Source organism: Mandrillus leucophaeus, unplaced genomic scaffold (assembly GCF_000951045.1).
Source record: "Mandrillus leucophaeus isolate KB7577 unplaced genomic scaffold, Mleu.le_1.0 Scaffold526, whole genome shotgun sequence".
Classification (NCBI taxonomy): Eukaryota; Metazoa; Chordata; class Mammalia; order Primates; family Cercopithecidae; genus Mandrillus; species Mandrillus leucophaeus.
The window spans coordinates 1000386-1019634 of NW_012105653.1; the positions used below are offsets into that span (position 1 = coordinate 1000386).

General features: G+C 46.6%; 1 protein-coding gene across 1 annotated transcript in view; it reads right to left on the reverse strand.

Moving 5' to 3' along the window:
• PCBP3 (poly(rC) binding protein 3) overlaps window positions 1-19249 on the reverse strand; it is a 196275-nt gene that overhangs the window by 96896 nt on the left and 80130 nt on the right. The window contains exon 3 of the mRNA XM_011996843.1: window positions 1741-1875. Coding sequence (XP_011852233.1) covers window positions 1741-1750 — 10 coding nt within the window. The 5' untranslated portion in view covers window positions 1751-1875. The remainder of the gene's footprint in view (window positions 1-1740; window positions 1876-19249) is intronic.

Below are 19249 nucleotides of genomic sequence, written 5' to 3' on the forward strand. Positions count from 1 at the left end.
TGTTCACGCCATTCTCCTGCCTCAGCCCCCCAAGTAGCTAGGACTACAGGCGCCCGCCACCTCGCCCGGCTAGTTTTTTGTACTTTTTAGTAGAGACGGGGTTTCACCGTATTAACCAGGATGGTCTCGATCTCCTGACCTCGTGATCCGCCCGTCTCGGCCTCCCAAAGTGCTGGGATTACAGGCTTGAGCCACTGCGCCTGGCCCATTTATTTTTATTTATTCACTCATTCACTCCTTCCTATATTCTGTTCCATTAATTGTCACCAGTATCACCCCTCCACTTTCTTTCTTATTCTTTTTTTTAGATGGGGTCTCACTCCATGGCCCAGGCTGGAGTGCAATGGCACAATCTTGGCTCACTACAACCTCCTCCTCCTGGGTTCAAGCAATTCTCCTGCCTCAGCCTCCCGAGCAGCTGGGATTACAGGCATGCACCACCACGCCCAGCTAATTTTTGTATTTTAGTAGAGACAGGGTTTCACCATGTTGGCCAGGCTGGTCTCGAATTCCTGACCTCTTGATCTGCCCATCTCGGCCTCCCAAACTGTTGAGATTACAGGCGTGAGCCACAGTGCCCAGCCCTTTCCACTTTCTTTAACCAGGGATCTAACTATTGACTCTAAAACACAAAACAGCTTTTAGGGCTGTTAATTTTCTCTGTGTTTTTCTGTGCTCTCTATTTCATGGATTTCTGCCCTTTCCTTTATTATTTCCTGCCTTATGGATCCTTGGGCTTTCTCCCTTGCTCTTTTTTCCGCCTCTTGAGTTAATTTTTGATGTTTCTTAACACATGTGTTTATAGCTATAAATGTCCTTCTAAGCACTGCTTTAGCTGTGTCGTGCTATTTAGACATATACTGCTTCATAATCACTCAGCCCTAAAGTTCTTTTATTTCTTTTATGATTTTATTTCTAACAAGAGTTTTTATAGCATATTATTTATATAAGCTATTCCTTTACTATTAATTTCCAGTATAATTGCCTTATGCTCTCCACATGCTGTGTTATAGACAGATGTAATCTGTACACATACATCCCTATGTTACAGACTTCACCTGTATACATCCTAGTATTGTACATGTTCTCTGTATGCTTAGAAAGTAACATGTAGAGTTCAAAATATACTAACAACTCAAACTTATTTATTATATTGCTTCAGATATTAATACTCCTGCTTATTTTTTGTTGACCTACTTCTTGGAGGAATGTGTTAAAATCTCCAAACACAACTGCTCATTCATCCACCTTTCCTTGCAATTGTATCAATAGAAGTTCATGGTAACAGCTCCAGCTACAGGCACTAATGTCTGCAGGGTATCACCAGACCACCAAAACAGCACCCCCACTCCTGATGCTTTCATTACTCACTCTTTCCAAACACCTCAGGACGATCTTCAGCCCCCAGCACCGCCTTCTTGTCCTTCATTCCTGAAACCCGTGCCTCCCTTGCTTCTCAGGGCTGGCTCCAGGGCAAAGCTGGAAGGCTGTGCAAGAACCACCTGGCCGAGCACTGGACCCAAAGGTGTCCAACCACAACCAGCTCACTGCTACCAAAAGCGGGGATCCCTGATTTCCCAAAGTCATACACAGAATAGTCTTCAGGGCACATTGTGGACTGAAGCAGGGTGAAATACAGCACTGTGTTACTTCAAACAGATTTCATTTGTCAAGGGTAAGTCTGACTTTGTTATATACACTCTTGGTAAACAAATATGCCAACAAAAGACAGTAACTCACCTTCCCCCATAAGCAGGCTATAAGGTTTAGAGCAGATCCATAGACAGCAAAGGTTCAGACGTATTGAACTCAGAGCATCATAACCACAGCAGGTGATTTACAGAAGGGTTGACTTTTGTCGTGGAGCCCACCGACCTAAAACACAAAAACACAGGGCTGTGTGAGTGCATCAGTGCGGGGCCTGCCCGCCAGCACTGGGCTTCAACAGAACTGCCTCTTGCCTTCAACACAGCAGTCAACACCTCTTCAGCATTCGAGTACAAGGCATGGTGTGAGTGTGGAGACAGAGTGCCAGCAAGCGCTCCCCCGGTGCTCTTCCCCCCAGCACCCCAAATGAGATGGCTCAACCCAAAGGCAGGCTTCTACTTCACAAGTGAGACGTCCACATGAAATGTTTTGATAAAATTGCACTTACTTAGTGTATCTGCTTATATCTACACTGATTTTAAAACAATATTTATTAAATTATACATTAATTTAAATACATGGCTGGTTTTCTAATTTCACTGATAGTGAACAAATTCCATCTAATTTCTTCAATTTCAGCATGGTCTTAGAGGAGAGACTTGGGGAAAAAAAGGCACATTTGAGGTTGGATGTGGTGGCTCATGCCTGTAATCCCAGCACTTTGGGAAGCCAAGACGGGAGGATCACTTAAGGTCAGGAGTTTGAGGCCAGCCTGGGCAACATGGTGAAACCCCCGTCTCTACCAAAATACAAGAAATGAGCCAGGCATGGTGGCGGGCGCCTGTAATCCCAGCTACTCTGGAGGCTGAGGCAGGAGACTTGCTTGAATCCAGGAGGCGGAGGTTGCAGTGAGTTGAGACAGCGCCACTGCACTGCAGCCTGGGTGTGACAGAGTGGGTGTGACAGAGTGGGTGTGACAGAGCGGATGTGACAGAGCGGGTGTGACAGACTGCAGCCTGGGTGTGACAGAGCGAGACTCCGTCTAAAAAAAAAGCACATTTGGAACCTTGGGAGAAAAAGGGAAGGAGGGATGGAAAAGGTAGAAATTCCGTTTCCTACAGAAATAAAAGCACAGCAAGGCATAAGAAGACACAGATTTAATCCATCTCCAAATGAACCATTCAGTTTTTTCTTAAAAAAACCTACGTTTCTGCTGACCAACAAAAAAGGATGCTATTGGACAAACAAACCTAGTAAAGCACCCGTGTCCCTCGGCACGTCCGTTCCCGGCTAGAAACATCTGTTACTGCTAGTGCAGGAAAATCCAAGTGCTTTTAAAATAAATAGAAAAAAGGCATGCAAAATCCTTTTGGGTAAATGATGTTCTCCAGTCGCAGACACTCCTGAAGGCCATCGTGGCTCTGGGAGAGGAAACCAGGGTGTAGGCACTGAAACTCCTTCAGCTAATGGAACTGAGAACTCCCGCCCAGCACCGCAGTCCAAAGTCAAATGGGGAAAAGCTGTGCAGATGTAAGAAACACCAGAAACAAAACACTAAAAATACCAAGAATACAAACGCACAGTTAAAATAAGAAACTGCGAAATGAGAATTAATTTAACCTAAGAAAGAAATTAAAGAGAATGACACAATTAGCCTAGAAATGAGACTAAGTTACAAGGTACCAAAAGAGAGAGATTCAGTTGAGTGTGAGGCAGGAGAAGAGAAGGAGGCAGGGAACAGAAGGCCGATCCATCCAGGCTGACTTCCTAGAACTAAATCAAATGAAAGCTCCTCAGCAATGACAGGGATGTGAACGGCTTTGCAACTGCACTCCATCCTCTCAGTTCACAGCATTTACCCTTTGTAACTTCACATGCAGCCTCTCCATTTACACAGACCACATACTCCAAGTAACATCCTCTCCATTTACATAGGGTGCGTTCTGAGTAAATGACTCTGACTTCAATTCATTCTCTTCATTTTCATAGAATATTCGCCAAGTAACCAGTGGGAAACCTCTAGAGTATTGAAACCCCAGAAAATTCTGTAAGCTCCTGAGCCCCAAGGGTTAGGCTGCTCCCACACCAAAGCATGTACTTTCGTTCTCAATAAAACCCTGCTTTTGCTTTCTTGCTTTGTTTGTGCGTTTTGTCCAATGCTTTGTTCGAGATGCCACCTGGACACCCTCTACCGGTAACGACTGCATAAGGAACACTGCAGGAGGACAGAGAACATGAAAGAGAACATGAGGCCGACCAAGAGGTGAGAGACGTGCAGAGAAGCTGCCAGACACGGAGCCCAGGCCAACAAAGACCCAAGAAACACAGACTGGAGTTCCCAAAAAAGAAAAGCAAAACTACGAAACAGACCTAATACTTACATTCCTAGAAATGTTCTTAGGAAAAAAATAATCGACAAGTTGAAAGGCTCATCATGTACCTGAACAAACTGACCCAGAACGGTGGCCCTGAAGGCACTGCCCAGTAACAATTACAACTGAAAGAAAAAATTCTTTGGGACTCTAGGCAAAAAGACCAGCTCATTCACAAAGGAAAGAAAACCAGACAGGGATCGGACTTCCTGACTGCAATGTACAAGGTAAGTGAACAGTGGAGCAATTATTTTCATAAACTCAAGTAAAAATAAAGTGTGACCAAAGGATTTTATGTCAGCCAAGCTGTCCTTCAAAATTAAAGCTCTAGAGAAATAGTTATAAATAGCTAAGAACTCAATGAACAGTGTGTTTCCAGGCCCTTCATGAGAAACCTACTACAAAAGAATCTCCCTCAAGCCAAGAGACCGCTGGGAAATCTGACATAAACCAAAATAACAAATCTGTTGAGCACAGACTAAAACAGAAAGTGAGGACAAGGATGGAGGTGGGGTACGAAACAGTTTCTTATCGGGGAGCATGCTGTTCTGCAAAAGTAAAAATACAGCAAATAAATCAGAGGTAGATGAATCAGAAAAAAAGGAATGTAGAATAAGCTCATAGACTGAAGCATGAAAAATAGGTGGGAGAAAAGAATCCCACCAGACAAGCCAAAATAAAGAGGTCAGAGGAAGAAAGAGAGGGACCAAGGTGCGATAAGAGGTGTTGTTATAACAGTAGCCAACAGGACAAAACATAGACTTTCCTAAATGCCAAAAACAATAGAAAAAAAAAGGCAAAGACACAAACTACATTAAAAAATAAAAAGACGCACAATAAATAAAACACAACACACACATTAAATACAGGAACAAGTTATGCAGCAGTTGGGACAGGACATACCGGTCCTAGCAACACGTGAGTAAACACGTGCAACACGTGGCCCTATGAAAAGTCTCCACTTGGCTCACAAAGCCAGCTCTGCTTTACACAAGAGACACGACCATTGCCAAGTGATTTGAAAAGGCTAAATATGTCAAGGAATGAGCAGAAGCACGTGAGGTCAATGCACCAGGCTGAAGAGCAGGGGTTGCAATCTGCCTGTCAGACAAGGTCCAGCCTCCCCTCAAAGCAGGAAGCAAGACCAAGAAGGGCACTTCCTGATGCCGGAGGACTCAGTGCACAGTCAAGCCATATGAGTTAAGAATCTACTAGAACCGGCCGGGCGTGGTGGCTCAAGCCTGTAATCCCAGCACTTTGGGAGGCCGAGACGGGCAGATCACAAGGTCAGGAGATCGAGACCATCCTGGCTAACACGGTGAAACCCTGTCTCTACCAAAAAATACAAAAAACTAGCCGGATGAGGTGGTGGGCGCCTGTAGTCCCAGCTACTCGGGAGGCGGAGGCAGGAGAATGGCATAAACCCGGGAGGCGGAGTTTGCAGTGAGCTGAGATTCGGCCACTGCACTCCAGCCTGGGCGACAGGAGAGAAACTCCATCTCAAAGAAAAAAAAAAAGAATCTACTAGAACCCCTCAAACACAGAAACTGGAGGACCCAGCGCACAGTGAGGCCATATGAGTTAAGAATCTACTAGAACCCCCAAACACAGAAGCTGGAGGACCCAGCGCACAGTGAGGCCATGAGTTAAGAATCTACTAGAATCCCCAAACACAGAAGCTGGCTTTATAATGCAGAAACTATAGGTGTTGGGGAAAGAAACAGAAACCTAAGAACAGCAATCATTAACACATGACTGTCAACCATGGCAAGGTAAAGGATCAAAAATAATTAAACATGAAAGAGAGCTAATAACAGGAGGTAGTTCTTGGGGACATTACATCAAACTTTGTACCCCAATAATAGAGATGATACTTTCTTCTTAAACATACTTGAAACATTCATTAAAAAGAAAACTAGCTTGTATTAGGGCACAAAGAAAACCTCAGTAAGTTACATGAAATAGAAATGGCACAGACAGCAGGCAGCAGACAGCAGTCTATGCTAACAATGCAAGACCAGAAAACAGTGAACTTTAACCAAAGGATATTTCCTTGGTAATTTACACCATTTTAGAAACACCTAAGGGGAACTGGTTCATGACGTGTATCTATCAATACAGTTATGGCTATCTCCCTAATAAGTCCCTAAATTGGTAAGGAATACCATGAGACCAGACATTGAGAGAGTGACGAGACAGACTGACACATTCTTGCAGTGACCCGCCTCTTCCAACCTCATGCACACGCCCGGGGGAGCCTGAGAGCAGTTCCCTGATGGAGCTGGACACGAACGAGATGGAATCTCCACGCGGAAATGCTCTGCAGCTCCCTTTTCAGTGGAAAACAGAGCTGTTTAGGAAGGCAAGGAGACGGAGGAGATGAAGGAGGCGTGGGATCCCCTTCCTCACCTCTGGCCTGCTCTGGCTGTGAGACCCTGGGAGTAAAGCAGAGCAATGGCTTTAACATCTTGCTGAACATGCTGAATTGGCTGCCACAACAGATCAGCTTCAAAGGCAAGGACCCCAAGGGTGTCGCATTCCCTCCTGGGCACAGTCCAGACAAAAGCAGTGCACTCAGCTGCAAACTACACACACGCATACACATGGCAAACGCACACACACATGTGTGCACACAGGTGCTAAAGCAGCTCACACACATGCATACACACGGCAAAGGCACACATACATGTGTGCACATGGGTGCTTAAGCAGCTCACACACGGCAAAGACACACACTTACACACATGTGCACACAGGTGCTTAAGCAGCTCACAGCATTATCCAGGCTTTTAAGAAGTGGCTTCAGCTTCACCAGAAGGTTTCAAACCTCAGACAATCACCAGGCAGCATGCTGTCCCTCTGTAACATTCTCCTTGTGACTCTCAGCGTCAGGGCAGCTGCTTCATACAGGAAACCATGACTTGGTAAGAGATCATCTGGTGGCAGGTGCCCCTTGCTAACCAAGTCTGGTTAAGATTAACAAAAGGCATAAGAGAGCAGAACTGTCAGTGACCCCTCCGTAGGTGGACTCCTTGGGAATCCAGGCATGGTCCTTTCAGGGAGAAGAGTTTAGAAGATATTCAAGTTGATACCTTAAATTTCTGGGGTACCCAGTAAAAAAGTCTAAGAATTCATAAAAGGAAGCTTCTGATGAACGTAAAATTTTTTTCAACCTTAAATAAAGCATACATATATAAACTTTATATATATAAAGTTTAAAAAGTAATAAAGATGCAGAATATATTAACAGCACAAACAACACGATAGTACGTATGTGTGTCTCTGTGTGTATAAAACCCTGTACCTGACAAGTAGAGGTAACACATTCTCCTATATGTTTATATATAAACTTATATAAAGTTTATATATGTTTATAGTTTATATATAAAGCTTATATATATGTTTATATATAAAAACTTTTATTTATATATAAAATATAAATATATATAATTAAAATAAAATATAAAAATATATTTTTATAAATATAAAAAACTTTATACACACATATATAAAAGGTTTATACATATAAACTTTATATATATAAACGTATGTATATAAACTAAGACTCAGTCTTCTTCTTATGAATCTGCCTGGAGAGGAAGAAAGAGGAACCATGGTCTCATACGTACCAGAGTTTGGACCCTAACGTTGCCACTTTTGTGGGCTAACACCCAGAACTACCTCCGTTGTGTCACATCTAAGATGAGGAAGCCACACTGCCTTTGTGGTGCACATGCAGCCATGCTGCAGGGAGCACCATCGGCAGGGAGCACCATCGGCAGGGAGCACCAACAGACAGTACTCACAGAGGAGTTGGGAGCCCAGCCTGCCTACCATCTCCATTACTTCTGCCGCACAAAATCCTCCAGCCATGCTGAATTCTACCCTTGCAGGTGTCCTGCAGCTACGACAATGCTGGAGGGAGGGTGGAGAATGTGACCCCAGAGCTCCCTCACCTGGAGCTGGGTGGCATCTGGACCATGTGAAGGGCTCTGGAGGGCAGGGCACCACCACCCATCCCTGCCACCCAATCATAAGAGTCCTTAGGTGCTGGGGCACCTCCCACCCAGTGTGTCTGTGCTCCATGCAGCAGTGCGCAAGCAAGACCTCCTTAAAGTGGGGCTCGCACCAAGATGGCAAAGCATTTCCTAATGCAGTGGGTCAATCATCCAGCTCAAAGGGCAGCCTTGGAGTTGGAGAGAGCAGCCCAACAAAAAATAAGCATGGTCTTGTCCGCAACCAGACTGCTGGAGCTGGGGCCTGCAATTTTGGATAGAAACACTGAGAAGAAACACTGAAAGAAGGTCAAGGAGAGAGACGAGCATTAATGGGGGAAGAATGCTACAAGAAGGAGCAGCGAGGTCAGAGGTCACAGGCCCCAAAGCACCTATCTGGTAGGAGATGCCAACATACCTCTCTCCTTTACAGTTCCCACAAGTATATCCCACAAAAGCAATAAAGATGCAGAATATATTAACAGCACAAACAACACGATAGTACGTATGTGTGTCTGTGTGTGTATAAAACCCTGTACCTGACAAGTAGAGGTAACACATTCTCCTAAGGCTGTCAGAGAACAAAATAAAAATTGTTAACATTTTAGTTCACAATGCAGGTTTCAGCAAATGTTGAAAACATGGAATCCACAGAATGTACCTCCTACTCAGTAGGCAATTAAATATCATCAGCAAAAGGTAACTTTACAATTCCCTTGGACATAACACTTTTTAAACATTTCTAGATAAGAAATGGATGAAATCAGAAAACAGACCTCAACAATAATAAAATCATTACATGCCAAAATTTGTAGCAAACAGCTGCAGCAGGACTCACAGTAAAGTTTACAACTTTTAAAAGGAGTAGTAAAGAAACACAAAATTAGTGAGTCACGAATCCCATTTAAGAAGTTAGAAAAAGAACAGAAAGTATCCAAGTATCCACAGAAAGTAGAAAGAAGGTAATAACAAAGAAAAGTTGAGAAGTTAAGCAAAGAAACAAAGGTAACTGAGAAGATCAGTAAATATAAAATTTGGTTCTTAAAGTCTAAATAATATACAACCCTCTGACAAGATTAATCAAGAAAAACCACGGCGAAGGCACAGGGAATGTAGTAATGTGAAGGAAGCCATGCCTTCTGGTTCTGGACAGGATGGAATAGACACCTCTCTCCCTATTCCTCCTGCTGAGCACAGCCAACGACTCTGGACATTGCATGTGGAACAAACAGAAGCGAACCCTGAAACTGGATGGAAGAAGGGGGACTGGCTGGGGCCCTTGGGATTTGAAGAATGACATAGCAGTGAGTTCACTATTCTTTGGGTTTCTTATTTGTTTGTTCATTTTGTTTGTGTTTCCTCCTGTATATTTCAGACAGGTCACTGGAAAAGCTTGCAATTTAAAAATGCCACAGGATACACACCCAAAAAAAAAAAAAAGTCTGAAGAAAACTCTCTCTAGGGAAAGGAATGGGTAAAGGGGAACCTATTAAGTCAGAAAGCATTTGACAATACCTGCCCTACTCCATACAGAGAGGACAGCACACACACAGCACCCTGCCCTGTCAGAGGGGCTGAGCTGGGAGCCTTGGCTTCCACTCCCACCCAGCAGTACCAAGCACCCTTCTCCCCACCAGTGGTGTCCCCAGGATCCAGGGAGGAACCTGGATCTCCACCCTAGCTTGCTGGTAACCAGACATCCCTTCCCCATGGTGTCAACAGAGGCCAAAACAGAAGACTGATGTAAGATTCAGACTCTCATAACGTAATAACCTATACTTCCAGGATACAAACAAAAATTATTTGTCATGCCAAACATTAGGCATACCTCAACATGAAAGAGAAAAGAAAATCAACAGAAGCCAATACTGAGATCAGAGAGATGCTAGAATTCCTTTACCAGGATTTTAAAGCAGCTTCACTGAGCCTTTTACAGACAGGCTTAAGCCAAGTTTCTAAAAAAGCCTCAGCAAATAAGTAGGCTATATGGAGAATGAACAACAAACAAACAAAATAAACCCAATAAAAAGTGAAACAGACAATCTCAATATCCCTTCAGCAATTAAAGAAATTGAATTTACGATTTATCATACCAAGTGCGAATCTATTTGAATAGCCTGAGAGCAAATGGAGAAACTCCAACTCATACTGGTAGACTCCAAGTTCCAGGAAAGCAACAAGAAAATACAACACAACGCAACAAAAAAAGAACTATTAAGGAGTTCACTGGAAATTTAAGCCATGCTGAAGGGCCTAAGTCCTCAAGGATCTCAGAAATATACAACGAAGATTCACTTCTGCACAGAGAATTGCCTGAAAGAAAACTGCCCAAAGCAAAACACAAATTCAGCTAGCCTGGAACACGAGGCATTTTTGTATCGAAAGTGCTAGAGAAAGAGAGATCCAGAGGAGGTGAGCCCCAGAACATACTGGTGACAAAGGGCAGTGATTGAAGGCAACAGCTCAGCATGGAGAGTGAGAGGCTGTGCGTCTCCAGACAAGAGTCAGGGAAGGGAGCCCTCCTGAGTGGGAGGTGATGTCCAGAGACAGAAGTGTCCATGCACAGAAGCCTCAAACATATTTCACGTAACAACAGAGAGACCTCTTGGTCGTTGAGGCTAGGAATGCTACTTTGGCTCATTCCCAACTCCTCTACAGAAAACTTTCTCCTAATAGTCCAGGAAGACCCTTATTTAAAAATCGGAGACAAAAAGTTATGTTCAAATCCTGCATGCGAATATTACCAAAAAGAAGTAAAAGTATGATAAATAACATAGTAGCCAATAATGAAAATATACCAAAAAACTGTGGACACAAAGAAAGTGAAACTCATAGCGTAATATGTGAAACTGAACTAAAGATCCAGAAAATAACCAACATTTTAGAAGAACATAATTTAAAATAGTATTAGAACATCTCAGAAGTGGAATGGCAAGAAAACAGGAAGATATTTTATTATTGACAGAACTGAAGAACAAACTAGAATTTTTTTTTCAGAAACAAAAAGTAGAAGAAATGTAAGAGTAAGGAGAAATCACAGAAGGCACAGGAAGAAAACAGAAAGAAGAGAATGAAAATAATTAAACAGAAAGAGAGGTAAAAAAGGTTCAGGAGAACATGATAGACACAAAAGACAGGCAAAAGAGATCCAACATACACACAACTGCGATTCCTGTTGCATCTTCCAGGAGCGTGGGGAGACACAGTCCTGCGTTAATGACAAGGATATGTCCTGAGGAATGCACTGTTAGGTGATTTCATCACTGTGCAAACATCATAGAATATACTTACCCAAACCTAGGTGAGAGAGCCTGCACACCTAGGCTAGATGGTGTAGCCTATTGCTCCTAAGCCACAAAGCGGTACACAACACATTATTGTACCGAAGGCAACTGTAGGCAACTGTGACACAATTGTAAGGATTTGTGTTTCTAAACATATCTAAACAACATAGAATATGTTCCGTGAAATATGGTATAAGAGATTTTAAAAGGCTGGGTGCAGTGGCTCATATCTGTAATCCCAGCACTTTGGAAGGCTGAGGCAGGAGGATCACCTGAGCCCAGGAGTTTGAGACCAGCCTAGGGAATACAGAGAGACCTCGGCTCTATAAAAAATTTTAAACTTCTCCTGGCATGGTGGCACATGCCAGCTATTCAGGAGGCTGAGGCGGGAAGATCACTTGAGCTCAGGAGGTCAAGGTTGCAGTGAGCCGATAATAAAATGGTGCATCTATCTAGGGCACTTGCTGTGAATGGAGCTCACAGCACTGGAAGTTGCTCTGGGTGAGTCCGTGAGTGAGTGGTGAGTCAATATGAAGGCCTGGGACAGGATGACTACTGTAGACTTTAGAGATACTGTACACTTAGGCTATACTAAATTTATGAAAATATTTTTCTTTCTTCAATAAATTAAATTAGCTTACTATAACATTTTTACTCTATAAGCTTTTAAATTTTTATAGCTCTTAGCTTAAAACACACACACACGCAAATTGTACAGCTCCACAAAATATTTTCTTTATATCTTTATTCTATAAGCTTCTTTCTAATCTTAAAATTTTTATATTTTTACTTTTAAACTTTTGGTTAAAAACTAAGACATAGAGCTGGGCACTATGGCTCATGCCTGAAATCCCAGCACTTTGGGTGGCCAAGGTGGGTGAATCACCTGAGGTCGGGAGTTTAAGACCAGCCTGGACAACATGGTGAAACCCTGTCTCTACTAAAAGTAAAAAAAATTAGCTGGGTGTGGTGGCGGGCGCCTGTAATTCCAGCTACTCAGGAGGCTGAGGCAGGAGAATTGCTGGAACCCGGGAGATGGAGGTTGCAGTGAGCCGAGGTCGTGCGATTGCACTCCAAACTGGGCTACAGAATGGGACTCCGTCTCAAAATAAATAAATAAAAGTTTAAAAATAAAAAAACAAACAACCTATTTTTCTGGGGGTCCTTTGCCACGCTCTCTGAGGAGCATCCCCGACCCCAGGCCCACAGACCCCGAACTGCCACGGCTGCCCTGCAGGCACCTATTGGTCACCCCTTTGGGAGAGTCAGTGAATCACAGAGCCAAAGACCGCAGCCCCTGCCAAGTCCACGCACTGTGTGAGGACCAGGAAAAACTCTCGAAAGAACGGACACGCATGGTTCCGCAGGACGTGAAAGGGAATCTGCACAGCGTAAAGTACACACCTGGGCTTGGGGCTCATGGGGGTTAAGCGGCTGCACTTGCCACTCATGAAGAGACCAGACGCCACCTCAGCCGAATCCCCAGCGGGACGAATCCCCAGCAGGACAAATCCCCAGCGGGACGAATCCCCAGAGGGACGCCTCAACCAGCTCTCCTGGAGCTGCAGCGTGTGGAAGGTCCTCTGAAGGAATCAAGGCCGACGTTTTCCGAAACTCTGAAACTCTGCGTTCCTGGCACAGCAGAGCAGCCGCACCAGCGGGCGCCGGGGAGGACGATATGCAGGGAATAGAGATGACTGACCTGAGGGGTCATAGGGACTGGAGAGGTGATTTCGCAAAAGGTGCCGGTACAATCAGTTTTAGACCAGAAAGTAAAAAAGTCACAGTCAAATTCTAATTTCACCCACTACATCAGTGTAACTCCTTGTAAAATTTTAAAAGTAAGAGTTGAATACAACTACAATCTTATCTTACCCCTTAGGTTGCACAGACCGACGTCCTATAAGAGGACAGCATGGAGGGGGAAGACCTTACCCCCAGCTAGGGCCCAGTTCAGCCTCATGTGTGAGTCACAGGGACAGAGTGTGCCTGATACCATGGGGTGACAGCGGTACTTCACCTCTGGGGGCTTCCTCCCCAAACTCATAGCCCCTTCCTGTACCCACGAGAAAAGCATCAGACAGATCCCAGCTGAAGGATACCCTGAAAAATGCTGATTAGTCCTGCCTAGGACAGTCAAGGTCACCAAAACCAAGAAGAGCCAGAAACTCACAGCCAAGATGGGTGTGTCCCGTGCCAGGTCTGCCCCTCACGCTCCTAACCCTGTCCCCTGCTGGGTCTGCCCCTCACTCTCCTAACCCTGTCCCATGCCATGTCCACCCCTCACTCTCCTGGCTGTGTCTTGGGTCTGTTATCTGCTTAACTGACTACAACTTTTAAAGAACTGTTTTTTAAAAATCATTTTTATAGTCACCTGGAAAGAGATCAGTTCTTACTATGGTTGATTTATAGCTTCTTGGGGGATGTGTCCAGTTTTAACCATGAAACATTTAAAAGAACACAAAACACTGGAGAAGGCCCCAAAAAGGCAGAAGAAATGGACAGTGCGGCCAGAAGAAAGGCTCAGGCTGCAGTGGGGACTGAGGACCCCGATGGCTTTCAGGATGACGGTGCCCGTGCCTGCGGGAGTCCTGCCAGCTTCTCCTGACCTTCAAAAGGGTTAAACGAGCAAATGGCCTCACACTGAAAAAGCAGAGATGCCGGAGGCTATGGGTGACAGTCGTACGTTGAGGGACATCATGAAACCACTTCCCAGGGCAAGCAGGGAACAAGCTCAGTTCCAGGTGTCCCCCAGAGGATCAGCATGTGGAATACCATTTCTCAAGGCTCATGATTTTGGGGTTTGATAAATAAGTTGTCAGGAAAGATAAGGTAGGAAAATGATGAGAGTAGGTCTCGGAAACGCCGAGTGACAATACACACTGAGAAGGAGCCCCCCGGGCGGTGCCTCCCAACACTGCCGGCGCTCACAGGACGGAGGCTTGAAGGGGCAGGGCTGGGCTCTGCTGCCTCCCATGACCTGGAGCTCCAGTACAGTAGAGGGAACAGAACCCCAACCCCAGCCTGCGTGACAGCCCCAGAGCACCAGGCAGAAGTGACAAGAGCAGGGAAGGGAACAGAGATAGGCTGCAACATGTCACGAGCAGTCAGCATCACACAGGAGGACAGGAGGTTCCCGTGGAGAAGCCAGAGCAAGAACCAGGGAAACAGGTGAGGATGTGTGTTCTAGAAATGAGTTGGGGAGGGGGCGGGGCCCACAGCAGGGTGCCAGGGGGAAGACTATTCTAGAAATGAGTTAGGGGAAGGCACAGGGCCCACAGCATGGTGCAGGGGGAAGTGTTCTAGAAATGAGTTGGGGGAGGGTGTGGGGCCCACAGTGTGGTGCAGCGGGGTACTGGACCTCAGCTGAGGACCTGCTGGGCTGGACATCAGGCTGGAGCTCAGTGTGTGCTGGGCCACAGTGCGACCCAAGAGTCACTGGTGGTCCTGAGGGTCTTGGAGCCCCTGCAGAGTCCAGGATTAGGGAGAGGCTGCACAGGAGAGAGGGTGCCACCCAGCCTGCCAGGTGAAGAGGGGGAACCGGGAAGGGGGAGCAGGTCAGGAGTAGAAAGATGCTGTTCTCAAGAAAGGATTCTGCCTCTAAAAAGAGAAAAGTTGCCACGTTGGCCCAGGTCACAACGCCAGGCTCGCTGGCTCTGCAAGACGAGGGTGCTTTGCAGGAGCCACATGGATGGACAAGGACGACCGGCTGGGTCTCCTCTCAGAACGCACTCCTCAGGCACAGGTGTGCTATCACTCTTGTGGCCTTCAGAGTCCGAGGCCCTGTCCTCTCGAGGCTGCATCCCACAGGGTCCTAAGGGCCTCTGCCAAAGGCGGGGCACACAGTCCGGATTGTGGGGCCAACAGAGCTGCCTGTCGGCTGCAAGGATGAAAAAGCTCCTCCCACCCGGACATTTCTAAACCAGGAGAAAAGGACGTGGGTCAGATACGTCAGCTCTGCCACAAGGTGGCAGCAGAGGTCCACGGTCATCCTCCAGCTCCCAGGAAATCCTTTGGCTCTGGGGCTTGGCTCTAACCCAGGGGTCTGCAGGCCCCGCTGGCTGCCCATTTCTGCAATCCACATTTCCCCGGAGCACGGTCTCACCCTTGCCTTGACTCGTGGTCTGCAGTTGCCTTCCAGCACCAGGGCAAGGCCACACACACTGCAGACTGCGTGGCCCGCAGAACCCAAGCCACCTGTCCCATCCTGACCTGCATCATCACAGGCCCTCACAGGGATTGCCAGCAGCCCAGCCAAAGCGCCAACACTGCATGACATCTTCTTGGGCCTGGCACTCCTATCCGTGGGTGACAGAGTTCCCAGACAGCAAAGCGACGAGGTAAAATGGAGCCCATGGGGCCGGGTAGGCGTGACGACCTCACAGGCAGCAAAGGTGCGCTGGCCCGTGGTGCCCACTGCCGTGGCAGCCAGACTGGGTGTCCCTAGGACGGATACACTTGACATGGACACACCAAAAACTCCCGAGAGCCGGGAGAAGGCCAACGCCACTCCCTTCAGAGAAGAAGACGAGGTCTGAGTTGGTCCATGGGTCACAGCCGGTGGCTGAAAGGGAGGCCCAGTCTCCAGGGAAGACCCACAACAGTCCTGCGGAGTACAGCAAACATTCACCCCCACTGCCCTTCTCCAGCGGCCCTGACCGCGTGATGGGCAGAGTGAGTGGCCAGGCCCCGGGCCTTCAGACAATGGCTGGGTAGTGGCCAGGCTCCGGGTCTTCAGACAATGGCTGGGTCTAGGGCCTGAGCTCCTGCCCACTCCAGGGGACTCAGACACCATCATGGACCCACAATTAAAATGACAAGACGGAGCCTGGCCCGAGTCCATCTGGCAGAGGCCCTGTGCCCCACACCCATCTGCTAGACGTTCTGGCACAGCACTGGACAGAGGCGCCCAGCAGCTGCCAGACAAGTCCTCTGGCCCCAGCCGTGAGCAGGATATGAAGGCAGAAAAGGCCAAGTACAGTCCCTGGGAGTCTTCCCCACCTCAGCCAAGATAGCATCTGGGGAAGACTGTAGAATCTGGGCTACCACCAAGGACTTCAGGGCTGTACGGGCGATCTGACCCCTTTCCGTTTTCCACTCTAGAAACCAGATGGACTCTGGGGACAACAGTGGTTGCCGGCTCAGCCTCAGGGTGCCCAATGGCAGTGTCCTGCCAGGTGTTGTCTCCGCACCTGCATCAGCTCACCTGATGAACACGCTCTTCCTCCCGTCTGTAAAGAGGATCAAAATTAGACTGCGTGTTCTTGGGAGAAGAGCAGATACATAACCAGCGCTTTCCCTCTGAGCGAAGGGAGTCCTTCCTGCTTGGTCACAGGACAGTCTTCAGAACTCTGACTGCTTTGTTTAGGCTTTATTCTTTAGAGCAGCAAACTGAGCACAAAGCACAGAGATTTCCTATAAACCCTCATCCCCCCATGGCCCCCCGCCAGAGCAGTGCATTAGTCACAACCGAACCCACATGGGCACATCACCACCCCCCAGGTCCGGAGTTCACTGCAGGGCTCACGCTCGGTGCCGTACTCTGTGGTTTGGGCGAATGTGTAGTGACACGTTGACACGTATCCACCACGACAGCATCACCCGGAGTATTTTCCCTGTCGTAAAAGTCCTCTGTGATCCACCTACACATCCATCTCTCCGCCCAACTCTTGGCAACCACTGATCTTTATACTATTTTTATAGTTTCGTCTTTTCCAGAATGTCATATAGTTGGAATCATACAGCTTTCACTAAGTAACACGCATTCGACGTTCCTCCGTGTCTCTTCATGGCTTGACAGCTCATTTCTTTGTAGTGCTGAACCATATTCCACTGTCTGGATGCACCACTGGTTTATGTATTCATTTGCCTACTAAAGGATGTCTTGGTTGCTTCCAAGTGTTGGCAATGATAAACAAAGCTGCTATAAACATCTGTGTGCAGGTTGTTGTGTAGGCTGAAGTTTTCAAATCCTTTGAGTAAATACCAAGGAGCATGACTAATAGATCTTATGGTTAAGAGTTTTTAGTTTGCAAAATGATGCAACCACTTGGGAAGACAGTTTGGCAGTTTCTTATAAAACATTCTGCAAATGGCAAAACTATAGCGATAATAAAAACATCAGTGGTTGCCAGGGGCTTCAGCGGAGGGAGGAGTGAGTACGTGAAGCTCACCGGGAGAGTGGAGCTCTTCTGTATGACACAGCAATGACAGGGACACATGTCACTGGACACTTGTCAAAACCTGTGTTCAACACAGTGAACCCCAATGCAAGCTATGAACATCCATTAATAATAATGAACCAGGCTGGGAGCGGTGGCTTATACCGGTTATCCTAGCACTTTGGGAGACCCAGGCGGGCAGATCAGGAGATCAGGAGATCAAGACCATCCTGGCTAACAAGGTGAAACCCCGTCTCTATTAAAATACAAAAAATTAGCCAGGCGTGGTGGCGGCGCACCTGCAGTCCCAGCTACTCAGGAGGCTGAGGCAGGAGAATTGCTTGAACCCAGGAGGCAGAGGTTGCAGTGAGCCGAGATCGCGCCACTGCACTCCACCCTGGGCGACAGTGCGAGACTCCATCTCAAAAAATAATAATAATGTACCAATATTGGTTCATTGTACCACAGTTGAGGCAAGATGTATGTAACAGGAGAAGCTCTGTATGAGGGGAGAAGGTGGCACACTCTTTACTTTCCAATAATTTTTCTGTATTGTAGAGTAAAACTGCCATAAAACATAGACTATTAACTTTTCAAAAGTGAAATAAATCCTGAGTTCATAAGGATATCATCAACTGAAAATGGAAATTACAAGGTTTTAGATTTTGATTTCAACCATGAAGGAGTAAGGACTTACGATCTCACAATAAAAACCTTAAGAATTGGACAGAAATAAGAAGCAAATGTGTTCGGGCATTGCACAGAAGGGTGCAGGACTGTGATCTTTCACCCGGCGGAGACGCACGCTGAGCTCCTCATCGGCTGCTTTCTAGCTGTGTCCACTGTCAAGCTGCTGCCCATGGCAGTGCAGCACACACAGAGCCTCGCTGAGGGGCTGAGGACAAAAGGCAAGCATGGGGGCTGCGGCAGTGGCTGGAATGAGAGATGGGGATAGCAAAGTCAAGAGCTAAGAGGAGACAGGGCCCCCAAACTGCAGGAAGATGTCAGCCAAATACTATGCTGTGCATGCAAGGACTCCATTAGGAACAGCTGAGAGAGAGAACTACTGGGGTGTATGAGATGAACAGACACGCTGAATGTCAGGTGGTACCATGAGGCGGGGACTGCTCACAGGCCACAGTGGAGGCCCCTCACTCAGCACCCAGGGTGTTCACTTGAGACCCACGAACAGCTACACCTGAGGAGGAGGACAACATTAAGTTCTAGAGGAAGGGATAGTGAAGACTTTCCTTGACAAAGTTCGACCGAGCCATGACATGAAGTTTCAGTAAATTAGATGCCTGCAGAAATAAAAACCAAAAACAACAAACACAACACCCCAAATTCTTAACAGCGTAGCATATATAGTCATGTGCCACACGACGACATTTCAGGCAAAACAGACGTGCCATATACCACAGCCGTCCCTTAAAATTAGAATGGAGCTGAAAAGTCCCATCACCCCACGACGCTGTGGCCTCATTAGTCAGGAGAGCAGTTGGTTCCTCCCACACTTGCGGTGAAACTGGTGTAAACTCACCTGCTGCACTGCCAGTCACATCAGAGCGTAACTCGTATAATTATTTATAATAGTAATACCTGACAATGATAATAAACGATGGTGTTACTGGTTTGTGTATTTACTATACTATTTTTTACCATTATTCTAGTGTACTCCTACTTATTTAAAAAAAAAAAAGTGGCCGGGCGCGGTGGCTCAAGCCTGTAATCCCAGCACTTTGGGAGGCCGAGACGGGCGGATCACAAGGTCAGGAGATCGAGACCATCCT